Source organism: Rhinolophus hipposideros (genome assembly GCF_964194185.1).
Source record: "Rhinolophus hipposideros genome assembly, chromosome: 12".
Taxonomy (NCBI): Eukaryota; Metazoa; Chordata; class Mammalia; order Chiroptera; family Rhinolophidae; genus Rhinolophus; species Rhinolophus hipposideros.
In genome coordinates this window covers 13,396,707-13,415,744 of record NC_138058.1, presented here as the reverse complement: position 1 = coordinate 13,415,744, position 19,038 = coordinate 13,396,707, and the positions used below count along the sequence as shown (strand labels likewise).

Genomic DNA, 19,038 nt, shown 5'->3' with positions numbered 1-19,038 from the left:
GGTATAGGCAAAAAAGGGAAAAATAGACAAATTGGTTTTCCTGAAAAAGTTTTAAATGTATGCATCAAAAACCACTATTGATGGAGGATGGGGGGAGGGGGGTTCACAGTGTGAGGGATGTAAAAATAAAATAAAATAAAATAAAGCTATAAAAAAATACCACTATTGATAGAATAAAAAGACCACCTACAGAATGGAAGAAAATATGTGTAAATCATATATCTGATAGGAGATTAATAACCCGACTATATAGAGATTTTCTAAAACTGAACAACCAAAAAAACAACCTAATTAAAAAATGGTCCAAGGACTTGAATAGACAGTCCTCCAGAGAAGATAAACGAATGACCAATAAGCACATGAAAAGATGCTCAACATCCCTTCGCCAAGGCAGCCATTGAGGAGCAGCAGCCATGGCTCTGCGTGACCCCATGGCCACGGGCCTCAACAAGGGCCACAAGGTGACCAAGAACGTGAGCAAGCCGAAGCACAGCCACTCCGGCGCACGCCTCACCAAACACACCAAGTTCACGTCGGACATGATCTTAGAGGTGTGCGACTTTGCCCCATGAGCGGCGTGCCATGGAGCTGCTCAAGGTGTCTAAGGACAAGTGGGCCCTGAAGTTCATCAAGAAAAGGGCGGGGACACACATCCGTGCCAAGAGGAAGAGAGGAGCTGAGCAACGTCCTTGCAGTCGTGAGGAAGGCAGCAGCCAAAAAGGACTGAGCCCCATTCCCTCTGTGTGTGATAAAACCTTTACACACGCACACACACACACACACACACACACACACACACACACACACAAAGATGCTCAAACATTACGGAAATGCAAATCAGAACAACGAGACACCACTTCACATCCATTAGGCTAGCTACTATCAGAAAAGAAAAAGAAAATAAGTGTTAGAGAGAATGGGGAGAAATTAGAACCCTTGTGCAGTGTTGGTGGGAAGGTAAATCACTATGGAAAACAGTATGGAGGTTCCTCAAAAAATTAAAAATAAAACTACCGTATGTGATCGAGTAATTCCACTTTTGGTTGTATACACAAAAGAACTGAAGGCAGTGTCTCAGAGATATTTGTGCATCCAGGTAGCATTATTCACGATAGCTAAAATGTGGAATCAACCCAAGTATCCATAGACAGATGAATGGACAAGCAAAATGTGTTATATACACACAATGGAGTATTATTCAGTTTAAAAAGTAAGGGAATTCTGACCTATGTTACAACATGGATGAACCTTGAGGATATTACGCTCAACGAAATAAGCCAGACAACAAAAAAGACAAGTACTATATGATTCCACTTATATGAGGAACTTAGAGTAATCAAAATTATATAAACAGAAAGTAGAATGATGGTTTCCAAGGGCTGGGGATAGAAGGGATAGGACTCATTGTTTAATGGATATAATTTTAGTTTTACAAGGTGAAAAGAGTTCTGAAGATGGATGGTGGTGATAGCTACACAACATTCTTAATGTACTTAATATCATTGAAGTGTAGCCTTAAAAATAGTTGAGACGGTAAATTTTATGTGTATTTTATCACAATACAAAAAATTGGAGGAAAAAAATCACCTGAGAGCTTTTAACCAGTCTGATGCCCAGGCTGCTCCTCTGATCCATTAAGTACATTGCACTCTCTGAGGGTGGGATCCAGGCGTCTGTATTTATGTCTCAGCTCCAAGTGCTTTCAGAGGGAAACCCAGCACAGCAAAGACAAAGCAAGTCTCACTTCTCCCTTTTCCAGCTCTTCAGGAATAATACTGAGTGGAATGTTGGGTAGCATCATCTGTACATTAATACAACATAACAACTTGTTTTACTTATTTATTTATTTATTTGGTTTTTCTGTTTTATCTTTTTTTTTAATTAAAATTTATTGGGATGACAACAGTTAGAATTGCATAGGTTTAAAGTGTACAATACTGTAACACATCATCTATATATCACACTTTGTGCTCACCACCCAGAGTCAGTTCTCCTTCCATCACCATGTATTTGATCCCCTTTACCCTCATCTCCCTCACCCCACCCGCCTTACCCTCTGGTAACCACTAAACTATTGTTTGTGTCTATGAGTTTTTGTTTCTTTATTTGTCTTGTTCCTTTGTTGCTCTCAGTTTTATATCCCACATATCAGTGAAATCATGGTTCTCGACTTTTTCTGTGTGAACTTGTATTCTTAAATAATTATTTCTCTTGTGTCTTCTTTTTCCACCCCTTCCCATTTCTCTTTCCCTCTTCCTCCTTTCTAGTTGAATTTGTTTGTAGGATGCTCTGTCCTTCCTCCACCAATTTATCTTCCAAAACAAAGACTCATGCTTTTACTGCCTTTCCACCTCCCAATTTACATCTTGTCTCAAGGTATAGTTTCAGTCCCTAACCCCTTCACCTTTCACTCCAGAGGAATACAGCTATCACCTAAATTATATGCCTGAGAACCTTCCTTGACTTCCAGCATTCCTGAGATGGTTGCAGGTCAAGTCCCTCTGAAATCCTTATTTTCTTATATTTACTGCGCAGTGTTGGGTACATGTTGGTTGATTGATGAGAAGTCTTTTTTGGCTACTCTGAGAATAGGTGTGGAGTTAGTTGTTGAATTAGCTGGGTGTTCCAGGCAGGACACTTAGGGGAGGTGGAAAAATGAAAGCTCCTTCTTTGCACCAGGGCCCCCATGTGAGGCCCTAGGGACCCAGTTATGAAAGGCACAGCACCTGCCCTGAGGAAATCACAGTCTAAGAGGGAGGCAGGTAACTAAACAGGTGATTAAAATGCCTTATGGTAAGTGTTATGCTAGATGTGAGCATGGGTTTTATGAAAACTAAAAGGGAAGCAAAACGACCTAGAGGAGATAGGGAGGAATCAAGGAAGGCTCCTTGTAGGAGGCACCACGAGGACTGTGTGTTATTTTTAACTTAAAAAATACACAGATAACATAGGTTGATTGTAGAAAATTAGACTGAATTAAGAAAGGACATAGAAGATAAACACAGACACCTTTTTAAAAATGTCCTAACTTGTACCAAGTTGAAGGGAGTTATGAGACCAAATGTGTGATTACTCCCTTGTACACAGTGCCATCCTGGGATGCCACGTTTGTGACAAGTGCCTGAAAATGCTGACCCAGTGCTATGCTGAAATTCATGCCCTGCAAAGAGGCAGGGGCCTGTAAAGGCAAGAGAAGAAAAACCTGGATCCCAGGCAGTGGTCTTTAGAGGAGCCTGCCACCATCCTCTGATTGTTGGTAGCAAAAGCTACCCAATCAGTGAAAACCTGAGAAAGCCTTCTGTTTAGGGTGTGCCTTGGGCCCTATTTTATTTTTCATTTCATCTATCCCATAAACACCAAATATGTGTCCCCAACTACCTGAAGGTACAAAATGAGAAAGGGGATATAGATCAGGTGTTCCTCCAAGGAGCTACCAATTTTGCTAGAAACATAGAAAATGAACACTGTATGTTCCTGAAGACAAGAATACTTTCTGAGTATGAAATCTCAGTGCCTAGCAGGTCGGCCACAGCCTAAACATATAAAATACTTGTTGAAGAACTGAATAAATGTATGAAACAAGTAGAAAACACTGAGTTAGTTTACATGCATCCCTCCTAATTGTGTGATAGACCACAAGGGCAAAAGCCACTTTTTTGTTAATTTTCTTTCTTTCTTTCTTTCCTTCCTTCCTTCCTTCCTTCCTTCCTTCCTTCCTTCCTTCCTTCCTTCCTTCCTTCCTTCCTTTCCCTATCTTCCTTTTTCCCCCCTTCCTTTCTCTCTCTCTCTCTCTCTCTCTCTCTCTCTCTCTCTCTCTCTCTCTCTCTCTTTCTTTCTTTCTTCCTTCCTTTCTTTTTTTTCTTTCTTTTCTCTCTCTCTTTCCCTTCCTTCCTTCCTTCCTTCCTTCCTTCCTTCCTTCCTTCCTTCCTTCCTTCCTTTCCTTCCTTCCTTCCTTCTCTTTCTTTCCTTCCATTATAGTTGATATTAAAAAGCATTCAAGCATACACTTTAAATAGGTAGATTGTATGGCATGTGAATTATATCTCAATAAAGCCTCTAAAAAAAGGGAAAAAAATCTTTCTTCTATTCTCCCATCCTTGTGCCTTGCCACTGTATTTGTTTACCCAAAGTGACATGCTTTTTTTTCTTCTGGAGCAACACAGAGGGTGCCAAAAAAATGTCTACACATTTTAAGAAAGGAAAACAATGTATTAAAATTACGCTGGTGGTAACCACTTTGAGCACCCCTTGTAACTGCATAAGTCAAATGTGATTTGTATTCATCTTTTGTTAGCAGCATATGCCTATGTGCGTCTGTCATTGAAACATTGTTATGGGGATTGTCATGGTGTTCGTGGTTGTAAAACACTTATGGAGGTGCTGTGCCAGTAAGAAAAATAAATCCCATACTTGTTTCAGCCACTATGTGGCAGGTTTTTTGTTATTCACAACCAAATATAATCTCAACAAATGCAGATTTTCTCTGTTAATGAACTGAGCCTACGATTCTAAATCTCTAATGTGTTTTCCTGACCTTGCGGGTCATGTTCAGTTTTAGTTATCCTGGTCAGCCCTGACTCAGGCACCTGAGCACCAGCTTCTTTTTCTGGATCGGACGCATTGATCAACTATCAGACCTGCTCCCAACTTTCTTACACTTCTCTGATGTACTCAGAGTCATATTCCAGAGTTCCCATTGCAGTCACCATGACTCTCCCTGCTGTATGAAAACTCTCAGACTCTCCATTTGCTCCTTCAAATTATTTTACCAGTCAGTCAGCTAACCATGACTTGGGACGTTTCTTCTTTTTCCAAAATGGAAATATTTGCATGTTTTTTTTTCTCTGAGTATAAAGCTTGACACTTCTTACTGACATTTCCCACCACTGTGCTCTTCTGCCCATGCCGTTTTTATCATAGCACTTATTTTGTGCACATATAAATATATGTGTGATTAATAAAGTAGTGTCTGTCTCCCTAACTAGATAGATATTAAACTTCAGCAGGGCATAAACCATGCCTATTTTGTTCACATCTTTATTCCCATTACATGTAGGTGGCCACATGATAATCCCTGAATGGTAATGAATAAATGAACAAAACTTCTACATCATTTACAGGTGGCAAGGAGACTCCTAATTTATCAGCTCAGATTATTGCTCATGCCATGGTCATATTTTGAAAAAGGTACAAAGCCATGAACAGAGGGTTCACTAAAATATTTACACTATTTAATTATAGTGTAATTAACTAATTAGAAGTAGTCAACAATCATTTTGTCATCTCGTTAATTTTCTGATACCTTCCTCATATTATTTATTAAATTCCTCACTTAGGCAAGAGATCTTAGCTCATGTTTTGTTGTGTAAATAATGATCTACTAGTTTGAGCTTTCTCATCTATTTTCTCTTCATTTCAAAATAACTTATTCTCTAAGGGTACTTCCAAATCTCTACTTTCACCATGGAAGGCATGCTCGTTTCCTCCAGATACTCTGGAATCTTGCTTCCTTAATCACCCTAGAGCAACTACAATCTCTTCCTTTTCACTTGTCTCTTTCCCTTCTGTCCTGTTGAAAAATGTGTTTATTCATTGAACAAATATTTATTAAATGCTTACGAAACACCTTGCACTGTTTTAGGCTCAGCATATATTCATGAGCAAATTCTCATAGAATTCATATAGGAGTGGAGAAATACAGACAACAAACAAAACAAATACATAAATATATATTTAAGGTCGAGGAAGAGAAATAAAGCAGGGGAGTTTCATAAGTGAGGTTGGGGAGGGGGTTTCAATTTTAAGAAGAGTGGTCCAGAGAGGTTAAACTAGGAAGGTAACAGAGCCTTGAAGGAAGTGAGGGAACAAGCCTTGTGAGTATCTGGGTATTAAGGGCTGAACTGTGATTCCTCCATCTCCAAATTCATATGAAGTCTTTACTTCAGAATGTAACCATATTTGGAGATAAGGCTTTTAAAAGGATGATTAAGTTAAAATGAAACCTAATAAGTGTTATGGAAGCAAGAAAACCAGTGACGAACGTTTTATACGGGAAAGGCCGAGTTACTGGGTTAAACATAGCTGATTAGAAGTTAAGAATTGTCCTTTGAATTTAGCAATGGTGGCCGCAACAAGAGCAGCTTGGTGGAGTTGTGGGCACGAAACCCTGACTAGTGTGTTTGAGGAGAACTGAAGACAAGACGTTTAGAACACTGTACAGTTTTGCTCTACTTGTAGGAGCAAAGAAATGTGGTGGAAGACGGAGGGGGAAGTGGGACTTTTTGTTTTTCTTCTGGACGGAAGCAACTACAGCATGTTTGCGCCATATCTTTAAAAAAAAAATCTTCACAGAGTTTTGATGGGGCAATAGCTTCCCAGCTCCCAATGAGTCTCATCTTTGCTGTTAGTTTTTTTGAATTCACTGCTGAGAGATGCATCTTCCTAAACCGCTCCTCTTATCCGCTCAGAAATCTTCAGGGTGTCCTTAAGCGCTGTATGAAGTTCCAACGTCTTAGCTGAGCATTCAAATCTTCTCCTGTTTTGCCTTTTGCGGTTTTATCTCTTCCTTCCGTGAAGCCCCACGGTGAGGTAAGGGTATGCCAGATCAGGGTGAGAAGGCTTCAAGTCACGGTTCTGCAAATAAGTAGCTCTGCGACTTTAGTCCAATTACGTAAGTGTAAAGGGCCCTTTAGAACAGCAGGGGGCGTGTCGGGTGGACTGGATCACGGGCATCTCAACCTGTACTTCTCAGCACCCTAGGGACCACACGCAGGATGGTTTCCTGAACCTACCTCCCCCTTCCACTTCCAGGACCACACGGTTTGTGTGGTCACTTACGTTTTCTGCTTCGCTTTCTCCTTTCCAAACAGACCAGGCTTCACAAGAGAAACAGCTCCTTTGAGCCGCAGGTCCTTTAACGTCGACCGCCTCCCGCTCGCCTCCCAGTCTTCCTTTCCCAAGGAACCATCCTCTCCACAGTCAGAATCCGCCACGTATTGAGTGCCGCTTCCAACCAATCAAGAAGAAGTTATCTCAGAACCGTGGAGCTCACCAATCAGGTAAGAAGACTGCGGGGAGGGAGGGGCATTTCTCATTGGTAACCGCTTCCGGAAGAGGGCCGGGCTTCGGGCTTGGACAATACGATTTGATTGGCAGGCGTAATGTTGACAGCTGGGGAAAGCCCACCTTCTGCAACAAAACCAGCCTCAGTCCCCGGAGTGGCGGTGGCCGCAGCCAATCGGAGTGCAGACACGCGGAAAGTTTGCTCAATGGGCGATGTCCGAGGAAGGCTGTCCCTCAGGTGGCGGTGGCGGAGGCCGAGCTAAGACGTGGCCAGAGGAACGCGGGGCTGTACAGGCCGTCGGTGCGGTGGCCGGGTCTCTAGCACGTCCTCGCCTTGATCGGGGGCTCGGAACGGCGGGAGAGTCAGGCACCGGCGGCTGCACCTCCATGCCCGCGCGCGGGACGAGCCGCTGATGGAGCGCTGCGTCCGCCGGCTGGCGCGGGCGCTGCTGCTGCTGCTGCTGCTGCTGGGGATCGCGGCGCGGACGGGGGCCGCGGGGCGCGCCCGCGACCTCCCCGCACCGTCCGCCGAGGCTGCATTCGGCCTGGGGGCCGCGGCCGCTCCCACCTCGGCTGCGCGGGTGCGGGCGCCTGGGGCGGTAACCGTGGCAGAGGTGACGGTTGAGGACGCAGAGGCGTTGCCGGCGGCTGCCAGCGAGCAGGAGCCGCAGGAGCCGGAACCCGACCGAGAGGCCGAGCTGCGGCCGCGCGGCAGGTGAGGGGCGCGGGCTGAGCGCCGGGCTGCGGCCCCCGGGGGGCGACTTGTGTCCTCGCGCGCGCCGCGGAGGATCGAGGGGCTGGGCTTGCCCTCGGCTGCGGCCTCGTGCGGGCAGGGGACAGCTGGTGACCTGAGGGCGGGAGCGGGGCTGCCTCCTCGCTGCGCTCCCGGGGGCAGCGGCGGCCTTGGAGGGGTCTCGGGGCTGCGCGCGGAACGGAGCGCCGCGGTGGGGAAGAAACATCCCTTCCTTCTTTGCTTGCTTTTCGGGCTTGATTCGTACTCCCCAAACTTTCTCCCTCTCCTCTGTGCTTTTTATCTTTCGTGAATCACCCCTTGCCTGTGCGGGTGTGACAGCTGTTTGGGGAAAGGACTTTATACAGAGATTTCTACATGTCCCTTTACACACAATAATGTAGTGACCCCGGACCAGGGTGCAGGTCACGATTTCTCTGAGATCTGCGGAACCGCTGCATCAGAATCACCTGGGGATGCTGGCGAGCTGTGCAGTTTTCTGGGCCCCACCCCAGATTTACTGAATCAGACTTTATTTGGGTATGAACCTGGAATCTGCAAGTTTAACAGGTACACCAGAAAATTCTTGAACACACTAAAGTTTAAGAGCTGTGGGTAGGTTCTTGAATTTTGGCAGTTTTGGTAATGTAGAGGGTTTAACCATGTAAACATTTAATATACCACGTTTCCCGGAAAATAAGACGTAGCCAGACCATCAGCTCTAATGCGTCTTTTGGAGCAAAAAATATAAGACCCAGTCATATTTTGCTGTAAGACCGAGTCTTTAATAGTATGATATGATATATGATATACCAGGTCTTATTTTACTATAATATAAGAACCAGTCTTATATATTAATTTTTGCTCCAAAAGACGCATTACAGCTGGTGGTCTGGCTACGTCTTATTTTCGGGGCTTATTTTAGGGCTGTCTTGGTTGAGCTGGTTGACTTCCTTAAAAATGTTGCTTTAAGATACACGTTTTAAAGCCTGGGCGCAATGGAAGGCATTTTATCTGAAGTATTTTGCAGGCAGCTATCTTAGCACACCTGGGGAGAAAGTGATGTCCCATGTAACAAATGGAATGATAAAAGGAACATTAGGTAAATTAAACCAGAGAGGGCTAGATGTGGATTAAACAGTATTGTCAACGTATAATGTAGTAATTACTATCTACCAAATAGATTTAATATTCAGTTAAATATCAGAAGCTTGATCTCCATACCTGGACACTACTATAAATAGAATAAGTACTAAAATTCTCTAAGCACCCCTTGAATGTTTAGATATTTTTTAAAGCAGCAAACATTTGACAAAATTTTCATAGGTTTTGCTACTGAATTAACTTTCCTGGAAGTGTTTTCTTTATCGTAAAGAAACTTCTGAAGCACCTGATCAAAGTAAATTACATGAAGTAACTTACTTTGTTTCCATTTTCTTAGAATATAGATCCACTGGGGCAGGTACTTAACTGGCACTTACAAAGGCTTCACGATGCGCTGGGGTGGCAGAGGTAGGCAGATAGTTCCTGCCCTCCTGGAGTATCATGGAGTCTAGCAGTGAGGATCAAGAGAGGAAAGCCTTAATGACATTACAGAGCAGAAGCAGGGCAAATTCAGTGCTGTCAGTGTCGGAAGGTTTTGGTGGTGTCCAGTGGAGGAATACAGGGGGTGAGGGAGGTGAGAATATCAGCAAAGGCCGTGGCAGAATGAGTTGGTTCCTGAAAAGTGGGTAGAATTGTGATGGGCAGACACGGACTTGAAACAGCAAGAGGCACAGAAGCTGGGAAGTATGTTAGGGAACATTTCGTTTGTCTACATCTGTGTGTGTGTGAGAGATACAGACATACATATGGGTATTCTGGGCAGGGAGGAGTAGAAGATAAGACTAGAAAAATAGGTGGGGGGCATAGTATATATATAGCCTTACACTAGTAAGTAGCATGGTCATCACTTAGGAACATGTTAGAAATCCAGAATCAGGCACCACCAAGACCCTCTGAATAAGAATCTGTTTTAACACAATCACCATGTGATTCATGTGCATATTATAATTTGAGAAATGATGTGTAGAGTATCTCGAATGCCAGGCTGATTAAAGTTTGTGCTTAAGGAATATTTCTCCAGCAATATTGTATGCTGAGAACTTGAGGTAAGGATACCACAAGGAAAAGGTTGTAGCAGTTCAGGTGAGAGGTTTACTGTTAGTTGGATATAAAACAGAGGGGACATATTTGAGGTAGAATCCTGGTTCCTAGCAAATGAATCGATTCCTCCTCCCTTGACAGTCTCCTCCAAACTTTGAGACTGGGTGGCCAGAAGATGAGAGCACACATGGGAAAATTGAAAGATTTAGGGGAGCAGAGAAGAAAAGACAAAGGTTTTGGCGTTGGACGTGGTGACTCGGAGATCCAGGCAGGACATCAAGAGAGAGATGCTTGGTACGCAGGTGGAAATGAGTGACTGAAGTTGGAGAGCAGAGAGAAAGAGGAGGCTTGTAGTAAATCCTCAGGAAATGTCTTATATTTTAGAGAAGATGAGCCAGCAACAAGAGACAGCAATACAGCCGGTTAAGTTGGAGGTGTGGGGTGAGGACTGAGCAAAATGAGGGATTTGGTGATGAGCACATAAAGAGTTTGAGTAAAGCAATACAGAGTATTTAGATAGTGAGAGAGAGGTTAAGGATTCATTCTTTTCAGCCCACACTCTCCGTCCCTCACTGCCAAACCTGATGGGAGGCAAATTTTAAGACCCGGGGCCTCTAATTTTATTTATACACTCAGAAGAGAGAGCCTATACAGACAGGTTGAAAAAGAAAGGAATGGAAGAGGAGGTGAGGTAGTCGGAGACGACCTACTTGGCAAGCAAGGGGGCCACTTCTTTCTCAGAAATAAGATGAAAATAGAGGAATATTTGCCAGAGAGTACGTGATCTTTGGCAAACAGAATTGGAGAGGAAGAGTTAGGCCCAGGTTTAGGAGTCTGCCTGGTAGCTTAAGATAGTGTGGAAAGTTTGAGAAAACTTCAGTAAGTAACTTGATAGAATCAACAGGAGATAAATATGCAATGTTCATAAGACGTTTTTCAAATGCTCTTGAAAAATAAAGTCTCTTAAAAAATAAAGTCAGATATCAGTTCCATAATAATCGACCAATATCTTGTTTGTTTCAAGAAGGAGGATTAGGGAACAGATTTGAATTAACCAAGCGTTTATTACAAACAGCTGTGAAAAATTATGGTATTTGTTTTAAAAAGAGGGAGGTGGGGAATTAAGATCTTCATTTTGCGTGTTATCTTTTGATGCCCAAGAAGCAATATGCGACTCACCAGTTCATTATTTTTCTCTTGATGGCATTTTCATTGGCTTCATTCTAAATACTCTGCAGCTCAAGCATGTGAATGAGGAAACTATTTTTTTTCTTTAAAAAACAGCTAAAATAAACGTGTTTTACCTTTAGCAGTCTTGTCAATGCTTCTGTTATTTAATTGAAATTTAAACGGGATGGTTACTGCAGAAAGTTGGGAAGAAAGTCAAAATCTCACCTCACTGTTAGGTTTTATGCAAGTTGCCATAAGTTATGAGTTAGTAGTTTTTTGACTCCCACACAAATAGCAGGTGTTAACTTGCTGTTTTTGTGATGGGATGGGCATCTTCATATTGAGGACGTCTGACACTCAAGTTGTAAAGAGCTAGTTTTCTGTTAACAATTTTGTAAAGTATTTGTTCCTTTTTCCTGTGCCTATAATTCCTCTGTAACAAAAGTATTACTAAATTTGATAATAATCTATGGTACTTCTTCAATTTGTGCATCTGTAAACTGATTTGTTTTTTAATTTATTGAGATAACATGAAAATACTTTGCACATGTTAAGATGGTTTATTTCCTCTTTATTTCTCTCTCCTTTCACAAACTGATCTGATGCTAAGCAGTGGTATAGAAATCTCATCTTCCTTGGTTTTTCAGATTTATAATCATGATTTTTAAAAATATGACCATTGAATAATAGACTCTCAGAATACAGTGTTGCAAGGGAACTTAGTCATCTGTTCCCAGCACTGCTCACTTCCGACTCCAGACTTTTAAAATTGACGAAAACTCACATTTAAAGAAGAATTTATGTATAACCCTCAAGGCAAGTTGTAATCCAAGATAAATATACATTAGGTCTTCCTGTCTTACACTTGTCTTTTTAGCTTAATTGACACCTGGACTCTAGATATATGTGACAAGATTGAGGGGACTCTGTACTGAATTTCAACTTAGCAGATTTTACACTCTAAGGCATTTTGTAAAAGGGGACCTGCCTTTATCAGCTGCTGTGAACTGTAGTTTGGATATGGCTCTTCATTCTCTGAGTACTGCCTGGGAACTCCATCTGTTTTTGTTTTTGTTTTTGTTTTTGTTTTCGTTTTCTTTTTTGTAAGAGGAACTGTGTACATATTTTTATTACACAATAAAATTTAGTGGGCACAGAGAAGAGAATTTGTAGGTTACGAAACTAAATGTGAGAGAGGGAGATTCCTGTTTTATTTTTTTCACCTTGTTCTATTTGTAAATAACCATTTTGATTAAAAAATGTTTCGTAGAATAAAGCAGAAAATTGTTTTGCTTCCAAAATTGTTTTCATGTAGTAGGAAAAGGGTATGTCACCCTCATGTTGTCTGTAACATTGAAAATTTAGATTGTACTTCTTTAAGGTTTAAGTTATGTCAAAGTTATTTAAGTAGAGTTGGTAACTTTTGACATTACTGTATTTGTTTTGACTTGGGGCATGGCTAGTCTTGTGATATATTTAAATAAAGGAGGTTAAATTTGAAGATTTACTTAGTAGGTGAGGCCTAAGGGTAAAGTCCAATTAGTACTGGTTTGTTTTTGAGAACATGTGCTTCCTTGAGTGAGAACATATGTTTAGGGAGGGAATACTTGGATACATTAAAAAAAACAAAACAGATTAGACCAAATCACCTTTTAAATTTTGTAGAGTCCCTCCCCCACTCAAAAAAGAAATGTAAACCTTTAAAATAAGCAGTTGTTAATACAGACATTATTCAATTCATACACTGTTCTCCTGTCACTTGCTTCTATTTCACATGGAAATTTCTACAGGCAGTAAACCTCCTTTAACATTACTGAAAAGAAGGAATTCAGAGTCTGCTAAACTTAATTGTAAGTAGGCAGGTATTCTGGGTAACTTATGTCAGAGCAAACAATTTTTTGTGTTCAAAATTGTGTTCTCGTTGTGGAATAAGGTCATTTTTGCTCAGTTGCAGGCATAACAGGATAAATGACATTGATGACATTTCTGGAAGGAATAAAAGCTGTACATTATAGCATTACAGTAGTTATCACTTATAGAAATTTACAGTTAACAATGATAGAATTAGTCTTAGAAAAGATTATGTCAGATTATGAAAGGCTTTATGTACCATACCATACCGTGGCCTTATTGGGCACAGGTTGATTGGATCTGTTTCATACAAATGTATTGGATCTCTTATAGAAACAAAACTATTGGAAGAGCAGAAGGGAAAGAGACCTGAAGCAGGGAAATACGTCAGAAAGGCTTTTGCAGGTGTTCTGAGGAGAAGAGAATCTGTTCTAGGACAAGGGAAGTGGTAATGAAGAAGGAAAAAATTTAGAAGAAGCTTCAGTAATAGAATCAAGAGTACGTGACTGTGGGGACAGAGTCCCAGAGAGCAGTTTCCAGGCTCTCGGCCTCACGTGGAAAGGTGCTGGTTTGGTTATTAGATGGCCATCAGCTGTAATTAGATGGCCGTCCGCTGTGGCTGCGTGGCCAACAGCTGGTTACCGGCTAGCCATTAGGCACTAATATAACTGCCGTGGCTACGCTAGGGGGTTGGTTGGTTGGCTGGCAGAGACATGGACAGCGGATTGCGGTTAGCAAGTGGGGTTAGCAAGTGTGGACAGCGGATTGCGGATCGTGTGGCTCTTCCTACCTATGTCTCGCCTGGCCGCCAGTGAGACTGGGGTGTAGGAAGACCCCTTGTTGGGGTACTGGTGGATGTTTGCTTTTGTGTCTCCACCAGCTGCCGTCAAGAATATAGTGGTATGAACCTCCTATCCATGGCTCTATTGGTGTGTCTTTTTGGCCTCACCATATCCTGCATTCTTGTGCGGGGAGTGGGAGCTGAGTCCCTGCATTACAGTGACTATTGTCTAAATGTAGAGAGTGAGGGAGAAGGTAGAGTTGATTTCTGATTTAAATGATAAGTGACAGTGTAGATGGAGAAATATGTGGAGAGCCCCTGAATTTTCTGTACACTTTACAGCAAATGACAAATGTGTCCTGCTGAAACTGCAGAACCAAGCTTGGGAGAGATGAACTATAAATACTGTATAGGTTTGGGAGCTGTCATGTTACTGGTAGAGGTGAAGCTGTGGGCACTGGCCTGCTTGTTAGTGATTGACAGCTGTGAGAATGACAGATGAGGATGGGGTGGCAGGGACCAGTCCTGTGGAAGCCAAGGAAGAGAATGCCCAGAATGAGGAGACTGGCATTTTTTCAGCTGCTACTACAGGGACAAACCTGATTAGGAGAATGGGTCTGGCCATTAGGAGGTGGCCGACAACTGAGAGTAGCTTCAAAGACTCAGGTTGTGGGCCAACGAACAGTGCTTGCTGTTTAGTCATCCAAACAAACGCCTTTGTAAACTAAAGCAAGGTGTGAGAGCTGGAAGTTCCCAGTTTACTGACAGATTTGATCAATAAGCCCTCTTCAGTTCAGGTAATACATCATAATAATTATTATAATTACTCTAAGGAGCTAGCCTTTTGAGGTAAATCAGTATTTGACAAACTGGCCTTATCATGAGACTCACTTAGGGTACTTGTGAAGCTACATTCTCCCAAGCCCCTGTGGGGATGGCACCTGTGAACCTTTACTGGTTTTTAACAAGCACCCAGATTATTTTTATGATCAGGCAAATTTGAGTTGTGCCAACCTAGGTGAAATACCCAGACAGGGATACCTCGGAGATTTTGCGGATTCAGTTCCACAATAAAGTTCCACCGCAATAAAACGAGTATTGCAATAAAGCAAGTCATAATCTCTTTCCTGGTGGAGGGTCTTGCCTTCCACTTGTGAAAAACGTAGCATCTGTGAAGCACAACAAAATGAGGTGTGTCTGTATTTTACTTATGAAAAAGCAAGTTGAGTGAAGAAGCCACGAGGAGAACAAGATTCGAGCCACTGGGGTGAGTGCACACTCAGGACTTCAAAGCTCTGATTCTTTCCACTGGAAATGCTGCCTGTGCAGTCCCATTGTTGTTGAATAAGTTGAAGTTTTTCATCTTGTTCATAGAAACCTCAAAATAGGGTGAGTGGATCGTGGGGAGATAAATGGCCTTGTACTGTCCCCGGGGCGGGGGGAGAGTATCATTTTTCATCTCTAATTGATGTTTATTCTAAATATCATTGCTGCCCTCCGATTATTGCTGCGTTCAGCCTGAGGACTTTGATTTTCAGCAGGATCTATTTGATGCTTTTTCCAACTGATAACATGTCAGTGGGCATCTCTCTCTTAGACTGTGATTAGATACCATGGTCTAAATTGTAGCATATCTTTTTTGCCCCAGTTGTGCTGCTGAGTTTCAGCCACAGAGAAGGGGTACCTCCCAGGGACATGCCTGGGAAGGAGCCCATAGTGACTGTATCGGTGAACTTGTAGCAGATAAGAGGGTGAAAGATATTTTTTTCTTGACACCTGACAGAATTTGTTAGGGGGCGTTAAAATGAGGGTACCCCACTCACATCTAAGAACCAGATTACCTAAATATCAATATAGTGAGGGAGATGTACTCTATTATTCCTCCCCACGTTTGTATTTCTTTTAATTATTCCTCAAATGTACACATACTGTCTAAATACAGTAGTTCAGAATCTGAAAATATCTTGTTTAGTTTAAAAAGCAGATTTTTTGACTCAGTTAAATGCACCCCATATGATCGGTTTTCAGTGAAAGAATAGTTAAGTGTTAGACTCCAAATTACTTATTAAAATGTGTTCTTATATACACATAACACACACATATGCATATCATTGAATTTTTCTTTGTTTTGAAGATGAAAGCTAGAATTTTATCATTCTTCTCTGTATATACCTCTGGCATAAATAGCAGAAAAATTATAGTTCTTTGTTGTTATAAATAGAATGCCGAGGATAATAAATGAACAATGTGGGTTCTGAATTTTTAAAAAATAGCATCTAAAGTGTTCTAGTGTCTCCTTAATTTTTCATGGATTAATACTGCTTATACTAAGTTTTTTTCAATTAGTGTTTTTAAATTCAGCCACTTATTTGTGGTTAATGATTATTAAACATAAAAGTTAGACATTTCTTTAGTAGAACTAGGAAAGGGCTGACTTGGCTCTGAACCCTGGATCTCTAAGTTAATTAGATTCTATTGCTTTTGTTTGTAAAGCGGTACATTTAAGTATGAATTTTTGTAAAATTCATTATAAAATAATTTTCTTACTTGAGGTATCTTTCTCCTCCCCCAGCTCCCAATAGATTTCTTTAGAAAGCAGGATAATGTGTAGGCAGGGGAGTTGAGTTGTGCCCTTTCTTTTGGTTTGTTACCTAAAATTACAGTTTGTAGTGCGGCAAAATTTTTACTTTCACAAATTAGACTAAAAGTTACCACTTGAAAAATTCAGTGTGAGAATTGGTGTGTAGTTTGGGAACTAAATTACCCATTTTAGTAAAGATGAAAGATTTATATGATTTGACGATAAACCAGAGTATTAAATTAACCATTTTACTTATTCATTTGATAAATTCATTCATTTAACAAACAATTAAGTTCTTTGAAAGGTTTCAAATGAGTTTACTTGAACTCTTTGACTTGGTCAACTTATAGATTTACTTTAAATTTTTATACATTATTCATCAAGTGAGAGACAAAAGATTAAATTTGTGTTTATTCTAATCAAGAACATAACTAAGTATATGTGCTTGGAATTTGCATGGTTTTTGAAGCAGACAAATGTACCTAACAAATTCCTAGAACAACTGTGCAGCACATTCTTTCATTCAACAAATATTTATTGAGAGTCATACATATGGGAATGCATGTTCCAGGCAGAAGGAACAGTAGCTGCAAAGGCCCTGTGGGAAAAATCATGCACGATGTGTTTTAGGAATTGGGGGAGTCAGTGTGGGGGGTATTCATTTTGGATATGTCTAAGAGGCTTCAAGAAGCCTCTTAGACAATCTAAATCTGGAAGGCAGTTAGATACATAAATCTAGAGTTTAGAGAAGGTCCTGGAACCAGAGATAAAAATTTGGGAGTTGCCAGCATGTAGATGGTATTTTAAGCTATAAGACTGGATAAGACCACCCAAAAAAGCACACACAGGTAGAGAATATTTTAAGAGAGGAGAAATGAGGAGGAACGAGAAAATGTAAATGAGAAAGAGTAGGACAGAAGTAAGGGGAAAAAATCAGAAGAGTATGGTGTCCTGGAAACTGCGTGAAGAGTGTGCTTCGTGGTGGACAGGAGAAGTAGCTGGTCAGGTGAATATCCTGACCACAGGATATTTCAATGTGAAGGTCATTGGTGACTCCAACAAGAACTTTTTCAGTGGAGTGGTAGAAGCAAAAACTTGATTAGAAATAGTTCAAGACAAGGGGAGGAGAGGATTTGGAAACATAAAGTACATAACAATTCTTTCAAGGAATTTGGTTTGAAAGTGGGGAGGAATGAATTGGAAGCTGGAGGGGGGTGAGTGGTTGATTCTGCTTAATCTGGGTTGGTTTTTAAGTTGGGGGAAATAATAGCAGATTTGAATACTGAGCGGAATGCCCTGGTAGAGAGGGAATAATTGGTGTGAGAGTAAGAGGAGAGATTTGCAGGCGTGAGTCCTGATGTGTGTATGCGGGGGAGAGCCATTGCCTAGGTGGAAGTGTGGGTGGTGAGTGTGGACTGTTCACCTGCAGTAACAGGAGGGAAGGGAGAATACATGGGTCCAGGTGCGATCAACAGAGAGAGGTGATGGTGGGCAACAATCTCGTTTGATTATGTATTTGTTTTCCTCAGAGAAATAGGTAACACCGTCCCTGAGATGCATGAGCTTGGAAGAGCTGATGTCAGAAGTTTGAGGAGAAAGGAGAAATGAAATAGTTACCTTAGGACAGTGGGCCAGTGGATAGACAAGGGAAGTGTGGATATGATTGTTAAGCATCATGAGTAGCCTCTTTGAGGTGAGTGGTCGTAATTAAAATGAGACCAGTCGGCACGGCTATGTTTTTCTTTAGCCACATTCAACTGCACAGATGCAAGAATGAGAAAAGGCAGAAAGTTAAATTTAACCAGGGTTGGAGCTCTGCCAGTCAAGTGTGACATGCGAGAGAGGGTACAAGAAAGGAAGTGCTTAAAATGAAGGTTATGGAAACTGGGTAAGGAAGAAGTGAAGGCGTGACGGTAGTGCAGGTCTGGGTAAAGGAGAGCCGACCAATGACTTGTAGGTTCTGGTCAGGTTTGTTGGAGTTGGGGAAGCAGAGGAAGTGAGCTGGAAAGGGGTTGGTGGCTGGTGGTGGAATGCTTCACATTTCCGTGGGTCAGGGACGTTGTGATTGGTAATGACAAGAGTGTGACCATGGGAGTGGCTGAAGCAAGGTCGACAAATCATGAAAACTCAAGAATTTAATAGTCACAGAAATTGCAATCCTCAAGGAATGAGGCTGGTGACCCAAGGAGCAGTAGACAATTACTAGGAGGGATTGTTCCATCTTCAGATGGAACAATCTGAAGATTTTTAGAGAGAAGAGAAAAAAAGTAGTCTGGGAATGAGAAGGAGGTGCAAGGTCCACCTGTCCCATTACGAGGCCCAGTGGTCAAGGGTTATGGAGAAAACATTGCTTCTGAGGCAATGGCCTCGGGGAGAGCCAGGTTTCTATTTAGAGCGAGAAGGAAAGTGAACATTTGGGAAAGACTTCAGGAGTTGGGGAAAGGTAGGAGAAGAGGACAGAGCAGGGAATGTTGAGTTCCATACGGGGGTTAGAGTGTGGGAATGAGGGGTGACCTAGGAGTCTGGGACTTTTCATATGTGACATAAGCAGGTAAAGGTCATAGTGCAATTGTCTTGGAAGGCTAAAGCCAGATACTGGTGACAAGACAGTTAAGTGCTGTGAGAAGGTAGGCCCCACTTCTCTCCTACAGATAGAGGCCTGGGGAGGGGCTGATTTTCCTTCACGTGGTTGGAGTAAGTGCTCACTATCTTAGATAT

The 19,038-nt window shown here is 41.8% G+C and overlaps 1 protein-coding gene and 1 pseudogene across 3 annotated transcripts in view; both read left to right on the top strand.

Annotated features, from left to right (window-relative positions):
- Positions 1–413: 413 nt before the first annotated feature.
- On the top strand, positions 414–727 carry LOC308505777 (large ribosomal subunit protein eL36-like; annotated as a pseudogene). Its single transcript has one exon. The product of its transcript is annotated as a large ribosomal subunit protein eL36-like (transcript).
- A 6,536-nt stretch (positions 728–7,263) lies between these two features.
- The window catches only part of EIF2AK3 (eukaryotic translation initiation factor 2 alpha kinase 3), a 76,541-nt gene continuing 64,766 nt past the window's right edge, over positions 7,264–19,038 (top strand). For both annotated transcript variants that reach the window (XM_081069685.1, XM_081069687.1), the window contains exon 1: positions 7,264–7,777. In XM_081069685.1, coding sequence (XP_080925811.1) covers positions 7,476–7,777 — 302 coding nt within the window. In that variant the 5' untranslated portion in view covers positions 7,264–7,475. The remainder of the gene's footprint in view (positions 7,778–19,038) is intronic.